Source organism: Phoenix dactylifera, chromosome 6 (assembly GCF_009389715.1).
Source record: "Phoenix dactylifera cultivar Barhee BC4 chromosome 6, palm_55x_up_171113_PBpolish2nd_filt_p, whole genome shotgun sequence".
Classification (NCBI taxonomy): domain Eukaryota; kingdom Viridiplantae; phylum Streptophyta; class Magnoliopsida; order Arecales; family Arecaceae; genus Phoenix; species Phoenix dactylifera.
In genome coordinates, this window is record NC_052397.1 from 2,477,644 (window position 1) to 2,490,077 (window position 12,434).

The window sequence follows — 12,434 nt, forward strand, 5'->3', positions numbered from 1 at the left end:
AATTTTAGATATTATTTTGTTATTTTTGAGAGAATAATGAGCTTTATTTGATGTTCAACACCTTTAGAAATATAGTACTGTACTGTATTAATATTTAGCAACATGTACATGTACTATTTCATTTTTTTATTAAACTAGATGTACCGTTTAGTATAACATTACTAGGTATTTTGCCAGATTGTCTTTAATTTTGATTGCATTACTTTAGTCTTTGTCCTTGTAAGGCCACAATGGCGTATTAAACTAATCCGTTCCAAAAAGTTGGTTTAGGCAATTATTAGCCCTCTGACAAGATAACATAATTAAAGCCACTAACAATAATCATTTGGTTAGTATTCTCTCACTGTTGTTCTTATTTTTTAAAAAAATATATATACCTTAATTCGTGGTGTGTGTGTATATATATATATATATATTGATAAAATATATTTTAAAATATGAGAAAGCATTTGCATGTCTTGGAATAAAGATAACATTTGCAATATACAAAGATTAATTCAACTACATTTCTGAAAAATGTGGAGGATTAAAATATATAAAAAAAAATCAAAAGAATAATCCACAAGAGAAACAACTATGATTCAAATTATTATATAATATTATTTTATATTTTTAAAAGCCTGGAATACGTGTCTCTTTTTACTTGCAATTGAATTGAACTGATTTAATTCTTGATTAAGAACTTGCTTGTGATTCAATTAATTCATGATTAAATCAGTTGCCAACCGCAGGAGATGAAAGAAAAATTAAAGGAAAAAAAACCAACGTATTTACCAGACAAATAAAAGTGATATTTTAATCATTAATTGTCAATATTTAATAATATAATCCTGGTGGAGTGTACATATGGCCGCCGACAGCCACTCCGTCCGTGTGCCATCCGTTTCGACTTTCCCGTGCTTGAGATGGACGAAAATACCCCTTCCTTTAAAGGGCGGCCACGAGAAAGGCCACCGTTAGGTGGGGGTATTATGGTACGTTTATAGCTCGTGGGGCTGTCACACCCGTCTCTCAAGACCCCCACCCAAATTTTGATGGTATCATCCGTTGATGGGGATAGAGTAGGTATTGATTTTATAATCAGGAGTCATGACCCTAAGTTCATCATTATCGGAGGGCGAAGCACAGCTAGTTTGACAACGGTAAGATAGAGCTCAGGACAATATGAGAGAGAGCATCATCTATGCGAGGATGTTGAGGACGAAACGTATTTTTAAACGTATTTTTCTTGAGAGAGACTCAGCAATGATGATCGGCTGGAATTAGAAAGAGAGGCAGAGAGGACATGGGAACCCCTGCTCTATGATATCTATTGGATGGTGTGGCTTAGCATTCCAAAGAGATCTTTGGGACAGACCGAGATCCGCTTCTCCATTGCTTTGTCATCTTCCTACTCTTGATTTTGCTAGCTGCACCTCCGTTAGAGCAGCTTAAGCATTGTTGTACTTAATAAATAATAATAATAATAATAATAATAATAATAATAATAATAAACCTAAGCGTATAACCCTAGCTCTTGAGAACCCTAACCGTAACTCCTGGTCTCCATCCCCCTCCCGCCATAAAGGAATTGAATCGAGACAAGGAGAGATCCAGTAATCCGAGTTCTCTCTCCTAAGCCCTAACAGGTGCCGCAAAACCCTTAGAAATCGAAAGTTGGAGAAATGAAACCCTGTACCTCGGTTTCATATGTTCGGATCCGAATATCTCTTTAGAACCCTAAAAATTTGAGTTACGGAAAGAAATAAAGCAATTTGGTCATTAGAAGCTTCAAAAAAGAGATTTTGGATCGTGGAGAATGACAAAAAATTCGGCATTTTCGCTTGAACCGATGACAAAAGAGAAGGGGGAAAAAAAAGGAAAAACGAGGGTTTTTTCCTTGAACTCAGATCTCTGATCGGTGTGTTCCTAGTTTGTGATCGAGCTGGAGTAGCAGTAGAAGGAGATAGAAGGCCCGAATTTTTCCCCTTCTGTTGACCCGAATACGGAGAAAGGAGAGAGGGAAGAACTAAAGAAGGCGAAAGAGAATATAGTAATAAAAAATCTATTGGTGGGCCTGGGGGTGGAGATTTAGAGATCATAATAGCGAGATGATCCGAATAGTTTAATTGCCGCGTATCTGGCGAAATCCACGAATTCGATTCAGTCGCATTCGGGAAAGCGAGTTGTCTCGAATATTCATCCATCCCACCCAGGAAAAAAAAAAAAAGGAGACCGATCGACATGTCTCCTTGCCACCTTTTCTCCTCCTCTGCTTCGCTGTTCCAGTTCTCCTCCCTCTTCTTTGATTTGAGCGCAAGGGAACAAGCTGCGGTCTTGTCCTCACACCCCCAAGCTTTGATGCCTTGGCAGCGATAGCAGACGAAGAGAAGGCCGGAGTCTTTGCCCACTGATCCCTCGCTTTGGAATTCGTGAGCTCTCCTTTCCCATCTTGTTTCTTTTGTAGTACTCTTTCCGTCCTCTCTTTCATTCATACGTTTTCCCTTGTTAATTCTCAGTTGAAAGAGTGGAGAGAGAGTGGAGAAGAAGTCACGGACTTGCCCCCTGTTTATTCCTTCTGGGAAGAGAAAGAGGAAGGAATTAAAAAAAAAAAAGCTGGGATTTTTACTTGGTATGAAGTGGGGGAGAAAGGGAGGGAGAAGGGTTGAAAGCTCTTGCTGCGGGTTTAATGGCGGAGATGGCGGCAGGGGAGCGGAAGTGGTGGCTGAACCGCAAGGCGATGGTGGTGCTGTGGGTGGCAGCCTCTGTGGGGATATGGGTGGGACTCCATTGGTACCTCGGGAGAGTGAGCATGAGGAAGGCTGAGGAGTCCCTCGTGAGCATGTGCGAGGAGCGCGCAAGGATGTTGCAGGACCAGTTTGCAGTGAGCGTCAACCATGTCCACGCCCTCGCCATCCTCGTCTCCACCTTCCACTACCAGAAGCACCCGCCCGCCCTCGATCAGGTGGGAGAGATAGAGCTATGCTGTGATAGATTAGTTCATATTTATCTATCAAGTTCTTTTCATCTTTTCACATTCTTTGCATTCATTAGATTTGCCTTCTTCCATTATAAACTTCTTTCCTTCCATGAATTGTTTATGGTTTTCTCTTTGATAAATTTAAATGGTGATACATAGACACGGTCATTGTTTTCTTTCTTGTTATGGTGGTACTTTAGGTCTGATCTTGTTTGAATTTTCTCTCTTGGGATTGCCAAGCTAGAGATGAACGTCATCTGCAATTGTCGTTCTTTTAATATGGTTTCTTCATTGCAGTTACTTTCTGATTCAAATTGTTTAGTTTTCCCTTGAAGTATTATTGTTTTTAAATTAATTCCTTAGATCTTTGGTCCAGCTCTATATTCTCAGTGCTCTTTGCTTACCATTTTTTTTTTTTTTTGATTCCTCTGTTTTGTATGCCAACTTTTGAGTTGGCTGGTATTTTCCTGATCAGAGTTTGCTTTCAGGAGACATTTGCAGATTATACAGCGAGGACGGCATTCGAGCGGCCATTGTTGAGTGGAGTGGCATATGCTCAACGGGTTGTTCATTCTGAAAGAGAGTTATTTGAAAGTCAGCAAGGGTGGATGATCAAGACTATGAAACGAGAGCCATCGCCAGTTCAAGATGAGTATGCGCCTGTGATATATTCTCAGGAGACCATATCCTATATTGAAGCTCTTGACATGATGTCTGGAGAGGTTTGTTGACAATTTAGAGGGCTTCTTTTCTTGACTTCTCACGTTGCTATCTTTTTGATAGTGTTACATTATGTCCTGCTTACATTGCAGGAGGATCGAGAAAATATCTTAAGGGCCAGGGCTACTGGCAAAGCTGTTCTTACAAGCCCATTCAGACTGCTGGGATCCAATCATCTGGGTGTGGTCTTAACATTTCCGGTATATCGCTCGGGTCTTCCTGCTGATGCAATGGTAGAAGAATGTGTAGAAGCAACTGCAGGGTGAGCATTCTGCTTAGATCTATTCCAATGTATGGCCATATATACTTTTACCTTCTCTTGATTTGTGGATTGAACCTGTCTGTATATATGAACGATTCAGCTTTGGATCGTGGTTTATCAGATAGAAACACAAAAAAGGCCCATGAAATATCATCTTATAGAATATGAGTACAGTTTGCATCATTACCCTGAAACCCATGTCGTTTGCTTACTGGATGTCTTCTCCTAGTTGTGATGAATTAGCTCAAGGTCAAGAAGAAAAAAATAATTCTATCAGTATACTCCAGCTTTTAGATTTTCAGGAATTAAACTATAAAGCACGCCCCAACTCTTGATTCTTTTTTGTCCAATTCGGGAGGCCACAATTCCTTCCCTTTTATAACTGGATTTGCCTACTGATGCATTTTTGCTATATTAGGCTTAACAATTTCATGAAAAAATTATTGTTTTTTTTTTTTTTTGGTTGGAGGGGCGGGGTGTCGAATTATATCAGTTGATTGGCCATAATGGTTGGATGACCTGTTAAGATTTATTTCCAGGATGTTAGATTTTCCAAACTCTGGATTCTACCACTAGTAAATGTTAACCCAGTTTCCACTATTTTTCTTTCTAATCCAATTCAGACATTATTGCTTGATGCCAATAACTTATTTGGTAGAATCTACTGAATGCAATATCTTAGAAATTTAACAAACAGGGCTGGAGAAATCAACACATCATTATCGCAAGCAAATATGTGTCCTAGTAATTAATTTTCTGTAAAGAAGCTGGTTTGCAAGGTACCTTTTAGAGAGAAGTTTTATTTTAGTCTACTTCCCTTTACTATTTCATCTAAAGATTAAGTTGAGATTTCAACATGGTAAGAACTAAACCTTTCACCAACAAGTAGTATGAGCCAAGGTTATTGAGAATAGTGCCCATTTTCTCTCTATCGTGCTGATAACAAGTATGAGCGCCTACAAACTGGTACTCATTAAAATTTTCTACTTGTTAAGTATCTCTTTCATTTTGAAAAAGTGTTGTTTCCTTTGTTTCAACTGTTCATAATTGATATATCCCTTCAAAACTAGATATCTTGGAGGAGCTTTTGATGTTGAATCACTTGTGGAAAACTTGCTGAGGCAGCTTGCTGGAAATCAGGATATTATGGTAAATGTGTATGATGTCACTAACACTTCCGAGCCCTTGGTCATGTATGGATCCCAATTCCCTGATGGTTATATGTCATTGTCACACGTCAGCATGCTTGATTTTGGGGATCCATTTCGGAGGCACCAAATGGAATGCAGGTAAGCATACCTAGATCATATATTGAGATACAAGGTTGATCTTACATTTCCTTATGGACTCATACCTTGCGGTTCGTTGACTAGGTATAGTAAGAAGCCTCCCATTCCATTGTCTGCCATTACCACCCCTTCTGGTGTCTTTGTGATCTGCATGCTAGCAGGATATATATTATATGCTGCTTGGAATCGCTATGACAATGTTAAGGAAGATTGTCGAAAAATGGAGGAGCTAAAAAAACAGGCAGAGGCTGCAGATGTTGCTAAATCTCAGGTTTAATATTTTGTTTAATATCATTGTGCAATCAGTGAACCATATGATTTGACCTAAATCATCGTTTTGTTTCCATAATGATAGTTTCTTGCAACAGTTTCTCATGAAATCAGAACTCCTATGAATGGTGTGCTAGGTAATCTCTAGTTCCGCCTATGACTGGGTTCTACTTTTGTGGATAGACAAATAAAACCCTTCATAACCTGAAAGCTGACTACTGTCATCTTTTATACCAGGGATGCTAGACATGCTTCTAGATACCAACCTAAATCTAACCCAAAAGGATTATGCCCAAACTGCTCAAGTCTGTGGGAAGGCATTGATATCATTGATTAATGAAGTGCTTGACCGGGCAAAAATTGAAGCTGGCAAGTTAGAGATAGAGTCAGTGCCATTTGACCTGCGATCAATCCTAGATGATGTAATATCTTTGTTTTCTGCAAAATCGAGAGAGAAGGGGATTGAGGTGAGCTTTACCGCTATGCTAGTTGTCAAATACCACATGCATGACCAGTGTGATGATCATAGTAGTTATCATTTCGATTCGTTTCCCTACTGCTTTTGTTGTTGCTTAGGTTTGCATCTTTAGTCTATGTATTTTCATTATATTATTAATGCTCGTCAAAAGTATCTTTTTGAGTCGGTATAGGGTTTCTTTATTTTTTTTCCCTTTCATGGATTCTGACCTTTCCAGTTATGATGCTTCTTTTGCAAACTGCAGCTCGCTGTATATGTTTCTGACAGAGTTCCCGAAATTCTTATGGGTGACCCAGGGAGATTTCGTCAAATAATCACAAATCTTGTGGGAAATTCAGTCAAAGTAAGTATGCCGTGTTTTTATAGCAATATCATTGGATACTCTTTTTTATCCCTCTCTATTATGAAGTTTAGAGCTCAGCATACCAAGATCTATGATTTCATATCAAGGTTATGGACACAGAAACTGTGATATCAAGTTATACTCATCATTAGGGCCATTGCCGAATCCAGTCTTCTAGTAACTAAGAAAAGGTAATTTACAACAGCTAATCAATTATTTATTTTCAATGTCACAGTTTACTGAACGTGGCCACATTTTTGTCCAAGTTCATCTGGCTGAGCATTCAAATATGGTCATAGATGCAAAAGTTGAAACAGGCTTGAATGGGCATTCAGGTGAAGCCAAAATTACATCCACCAGTACTGTATTTGATACTTTAAGTGGTTTAGAAGCCGCTGACAGTAGAAACAGTTGGGAAAATTTTAGAATGTTACTTTCTCATGAGCATACCTTGCCTCGTCCATCTGATAATGGGATGCCATATGACAATTATGCTGACAAAGTAACTCTCATGGTAACTGTAGAGGATACTGGGATAGGGATCCCATTTCATGCCCAGAATCGAGTTTTCACACCTTTTATGCAGGCTGACAGCTCGACCTCCAGGAATTATGGAGGAACTGGTATTGGCTTGAGCATCAGTAAGTGTCTGGTTGAACTGATGGGTGGGCAAATAAATTTTGTAAGTCGCCCTCATATTGGAAGCACATTCACTTTCACTGCTGTCCTCCGAAGATGTGACAAGAGTGCAGGTGGTGATACAAAGAGAGATCTTTCTGAGGCTCTACCTACCTGTTTTAGAGGAATAAGAGCAATTTTAGTTGATAGAAGACCAGTTAGAGGTGCTGTAACAAGATACCATCTACAAAGGTTGGGCATAAGTGTTGAATGTGTTGGTACCATCAATGCGGCGCTTAATGCAGTGCAAGGACAAAATGGTTGCTTGAGATCTTGGTAATCTCTCTATGGTTGTTGGTAGTTATCATTGTGGACTTTACTTAGTATGTCTCTCATGTAAATTACATCTGCATGCACACATCCACATCTGGGTGGCATTTGGGTGGTTCTCTTTTTTTATATGATGAGATTCTACTTTTCATTATTTCTGTTGACAACATTCACTAATTTTCTCCCTTCTAAAATACAACCTAGGTGCCATGGAATTTGTTATCCTGTTTTTCCATTCATTCAGTACTGAAAGTCTTCTGCACATATGAATGATCCCACCATTTTTTTCTCTGTAAATTTTCTTTTGTTGACCCAAAAAAGAAAATCAGATTTATCGAAAGAAAAAACAGAGTCTTGCAAACTTCATAGGCCATTCTACTTATCTGTTTTCCTATTGCATTGATTATTTTTTGTTTGCAGTATGGGTTGTTTAGGTCTCCCCTTACCATAATACTCTTGTTATTTCTACAGTACAGATAGCAAACAACCATGCATTTTGCTAATTGAGCATGATTCATGGGATACTAAAGTGGATGTTTGCTTGTGCAATCAACTATTACAATGGAAAGAGAATGGCTGCGTCACTGAAATACCCAAGGTGGTCCTTCTTGTGACATCTGAATCTGATAAAACAAAGGCTGCATCGGATTTTGACACTGTGATCATGAAGCCTCTAAGAGCAAGCACAGTGGCCGCATGCTTTCAGCAAGTGCTAGGAATGGGGAAACAGCAAACTAGAGATACGCTCAAAGGATCAGCTTCCCTTGATGGTCTGCTAGATGGAAAGAATATATTAGTGGTTGATGATAATAAGGTGAATCTCAGAGTTGCTGCAGGTGTCCTGAAAAAATACGGGGCAAAGGTGGAGTGTGCTGAAAGTGGCAAGGATGCTCTCTCTCTCCTCCAAGTGCCCCACAAGTTTGATGCCTGCTTTATGGATGTTCAAATGCCAGAGATGGACGGGTATGTAAACAGCTATTTTTATATTGACACAAATGCATTGCAGGTTCTCTACTTAATTATGAAAATTTTTACACCTGCCCTTTACAGATTTTGATAATTTTGCTCCAATATTACCAGATTAGTGTCTTTTAAAGGCAAAGTTATATTTGAACGGTTCCTAGTGGTTGGAACAGACATGAGGAACCCTTAAGCATTTATTCCCATCAATATTGATGTTCTTTGAACTCTGTCTCCAAATCTTTTTGTATACTTTTAAATTGGAAAGAGCTAGATATTTTAAAGTGAATATATTTTTTTCTCCTTGAGAGCACCAATGAAATTAGTCTACCACATCTTTTCCCTGTCTTTATGGGTAGATATGTCGGGCACCTATTCATGTGTAATCCTCAAGAGGGATAGCAATGCCTGTTTGAACTGCCCCTAGGCCAAGCATCACTGTGCATTTTCACAAAATGTGATGCTTGTCAATGGTGATCTTATAAATTTTGGAAGACCAGCAACTTGTCAAACTGCAACCACAAATAGGTGGCAGTATGAAAGCCAAATATCGTAGGCATTGAAAAGAACCGACTAGAGAACAAACAAAGTTTTTCCTCGATTTCTTTGGTGACAATCCACTGTAGCAATAACCTTTTTTGAAGGAAAAAAAACATAGATTGTCTAGATCAAAGAGGGTAGTGTAAAGGTGAGGCTGATGAGTAAAGTATCTAACCTCACAAAAGACAACAAGTATCAACTCTGTAACTACAAAATAGCAGATAGAAAGGTGAAAGAAAGACATTTATATGTGAAATAATGATAGGAGGCAATGGGTAGAAAAAAGAACAAAGGAAGAAGAAGAAAAGGAAAAGAGCAGAAATGGGGGTAGTCTTTCTTACCATGCCTATTCTCCTTGATTTGTGAGAGAAGAATGATGTTTTGCACAGGGTGTAGAGGTAGAGCAGAGGAAGCCTCTTTGTTCTAGCTGAAATATCGAGTTTCCGATAATTTTCGCTTCTTCACAAATCCAATGCTAGACCATTTCTTTTTAGTTCAGAGCAATGATAAAGAGCCATGTAAACTAAGGTTAAGCATTGGCATCTTTAAAATGCCATTCTTCCTTGTTAGAACCAAATTATTGATCTTAATACTTGACATTGCTTTCTCCAATGTCAAATAATTCCTAATCACTATTAAAATTCAAGCTAACTGCTTATGCAAGAAGACAACCATTATAATTGGTCTTCATAGCATAAAATTATTGACCTTCTTATCATAAGGTATTAACGGGTTCTTTTAGACTCTTGTTGGTTGTATAATTTTTGTTCCACCGTTGCTTGCCAAATGTTCCATGGCCATAAGAATACATAGCTAGGGTAGCACCACCATCTCTGTGTTAACATAGTGAAGAGTCTATAAATGAACAAGGAGTAACTTGCTCAACAAGCATGATGCATGTTGGCATAAACAGTGATGATTAGTCAAGCTATCTGTGGGTAAGTATGTCTTGTATATGAACCATGGTATGCCGTACCGGCCCAAACCGGGCGGTACGGGGCATACCGTACTATACCATACCGGTTCGGTACCGGTTTCTGATACGGATAGCGTACCGACACTCGGTACGCCAAAAAAATTTCGTATCGTACTGATACTGTGCTAGTGTGGCACCGGTATGGGGTGCGGTACCGAGACGGTAAACTTTGATATGAAAATTATTCTCTTTCTGTAGTTGTTCCAAAATAGAAACTAAATCAACTAAATAATTGTTGGCAACACACTATGGATAATCAGTTATCCATTGATCAATTCCGTCAAATAGGTTATACTTCTCTAGAAAACCCTTCCAACAACCTCTTATGCACACAAACATAGGTCAGAAGTACGCCATATTATGCACCCTTATGCAAGCATCTTAGATGGGAAAAATGGTTCAGCATGCTATAAATGGCCCAGGTCTGACTGCGATCATGCGAAAACTCTCAGGCGAGGTGGAGCATAACACAAGTAGTGTTGTCTTGACACTTTAAATTGGTGCTTTTTGAAGTGCCAGAATTGACACAGCAGAAGCGGCATTTTTTAGCACTGCTTGGTATTTTTCATGGAAGGACACTTGACTGTAGGTTTTGGCACTTTAACTCCTAAGTGTTATATTATATTGACTCAGCATCGGGCCCTTGCAGTGAAATGATAATTTTTTCTTGCTAATGTAGTACTGTTGCAAATGTGTTTTTTTTTTTGAATAAGTTTTTCTTTTCTTTTTAGAATAATGTATCTATATCAAGTTTCTTAGAGGCTGAACTATCAGGAACTCTAGGTAACTTTCCTGCAACTATTTCTGTCTCTCGATTTGACCATTTTATTTTTCTTTCAAAATCTGGTTTGTTAGCAATCAAATGCCATCCTTTGCTGACAATTCGTATTTAACACCAGTGCTAATGGATGTTGACAAAAAGAATTTCCTGTGATCTTGCACAAGTAGCAGATGTCCTGTAAAGAAAAATTTCTTAATGTTACTCATGACATCTATATCCATCGGTTTCTCCACATAAGGAATGAAATCCATGAGAAATGTGTGTTCCTGTTTTTAACAGGTTTGAGGCAACTCGGCAGATACGCTCGATGGAGAGTAAGGCAACTGAAAAGATTAGGATCAGAGCAGGAACTGTTCCAGAGGAAGGTTCTTCGAGGACTGAATGGCACCTGCCGATCCTAGCCATGACAGCCGATGTCATCCAAGCAACATATGAAGAGTGTCTGAAATGTGGTATGGATGGTTACGTCTCCAAGCCATTTGAGGAAGCGCAGCTCTATCAGGCAGTTGCCGAGTTCCTAGTGTCAGACTCCTGAAACTCCGCTCAAGAACAAGTGCTGCATTTCATGAGATACAATTCTGGACCACGCCACTAGACTTCCTGAAGCCGCAATGGTTTTCTTTGAGATCCATGCATGGTCTGCGGATGACGCCTTGAAGGTTCGGTAAGTGGAAAAGATATCCACGATAGTCAAGTGAAATTACGAAACTTTTATCAGGTTCCAGTCTCCTTTGACGTTATAATTCTCCACTGTCACTTTGAGCCAATGTGTAATGCAGCATCCGGCTGCTGTACATGTACAATTAACAGTATCATAATGTAAACTCTGTTTGGGTCGGTTATAGCTTGCATCAGTTACCCTGCTATCTAAAACAGGGTGTGTAATGTAAAATTTTCCATTCCCTGCTGTCGACTATGGGGGTAAAGTTTTTCGTGCCTGTTTTCCATTAAGAGCTATAGGGAGCATAATTTTGCCTTTAATGCTATTGAACAGGGATTTTCAGAAGCAAGAAAAAAGATATGGAGAGTCTCTCTCTCACACACACACACACACAGCAGGGGAGATATGGAAAGTTCACCAAGAGTTCCACAATGTTGGACCAGAAAAAGATATCAATAAGAAACGTAGCCTTGTGTCCTAATATACCAATTACTTTAACCGTGTACAGAGAAGGCTGAGAAGATCAAAATGAAAAATAGGGAAACAGTGGCAAAATTATAGGGGATTTTGCTTTAAAGACTAAATTATTTTTTTCATCTGCAAATTTGATGGGTATTTTTTTTCCTTTGTTAGAGAATGTGGTGTTTTTGCACCATAAAACAGAAATGTTTGGCCCCTGTTGCCACCCGCCGACGCTATTGGTCTGTCAATTGAAAAATGAGTAAATTTATTCAAGAATTGTTCAAGAAGTATCCAGATTGTGCACGTTTTCTTATAAAACTGTAAGTTTTGAAATTCTTTTGACAAATTTGTGTCATTGATATTTAGAACTCCTGTAAATTATACTATTAAGACCATGCAAGCTTGATTAAGACAAATACGCCAGCATGACAGTGGTTGAAGGCATTTATCTGATGGTGAGGAAACATCCTATTCTTACAAAAAGGAGAAAGAAAGCATATTGAAGTCGCAAATAATAAAACTTTTTTCCTTTTTCCAGAATTCCCTTTCATAATCCTAAGCATGACATTTGTGAGTAATCTAATCCTATACAATTCATGCATAGTTGAATAATTCTCGAATAATACGGTTATCTGGCTTGTGGACAGAAGTTATAATTATTCCAAAAATATTGTTACCATGAACAAGTTGGTGATTTCACCTTGATCAGCATCGACAATATTCTGGACCTCCACTTAATCCAACCCTCCATGTAAATTGTGGCAATACCAGTATAGGCGTCTAGA

At 38.7% G+C, this 12,434-nt stretch overlaps 1 protein-coding gene across 1 annotated transcript; it reads left to right on the forward strand.

The window, feature by feature from the left end:
• Positions 1-1,594: 1,594 nt before the first annotated feature.
• Positions 1,595-11,477, forward strand: LOC103696690 (probable histidine kinase 4). The gene is made up of 12 exons (XM_008778378.4): positions 1,595-2,411; positions 2,499-2,944; positions 3,448-3,681; positions 3,772-3,941; positions 5,012-5,230; positions 5,315-5,501; positions 5,586-5,637; positions 5,738-5,967; positions 6,223-6,321; positions 6,557-7,275; positions 7,741-8,232; positions 10,806-11,477. Exons 2-12 carry the CDS (start codon positions 2,669-2,671, stop codon positions 11,059-11,061), a joined length of 2,934 nt encoding a protein of 977 aa, XP_008776600.2. The 5' UTR covers positions 1,595-2,411; positions 2,499-2,668; the 3' UTR covers positions 11,062-11,477.
• Positions 11,478-12,434: the final 957 nt, after the last annotated feature.

Excerpts from the sequence above, each read along its gene's own strand:
- LOC103696690 (XM_008778378.4), top strand. The coding sequence starts at position 2,669 with ATGGCGGAGATGGCGGCAGGGGAGCGGAAGTGGTGGCTGAACCGCAAG. Across the intron at positions 3,682-3,771 it reads TTGACATGATGTCTGGAGAG|GAGGATCGAGAAAATATCTT; the intron begins GTTTGTTGACAA and ends CTTACATTGCAG. Across the intron at positions 6,322-6,556 it reads TTGTGGGAAATTCAGTCAAA|TTTACTGAACGTGGCCACAT; the intron begins GTAAGTATGCCG and ends TCAATGTCACAG.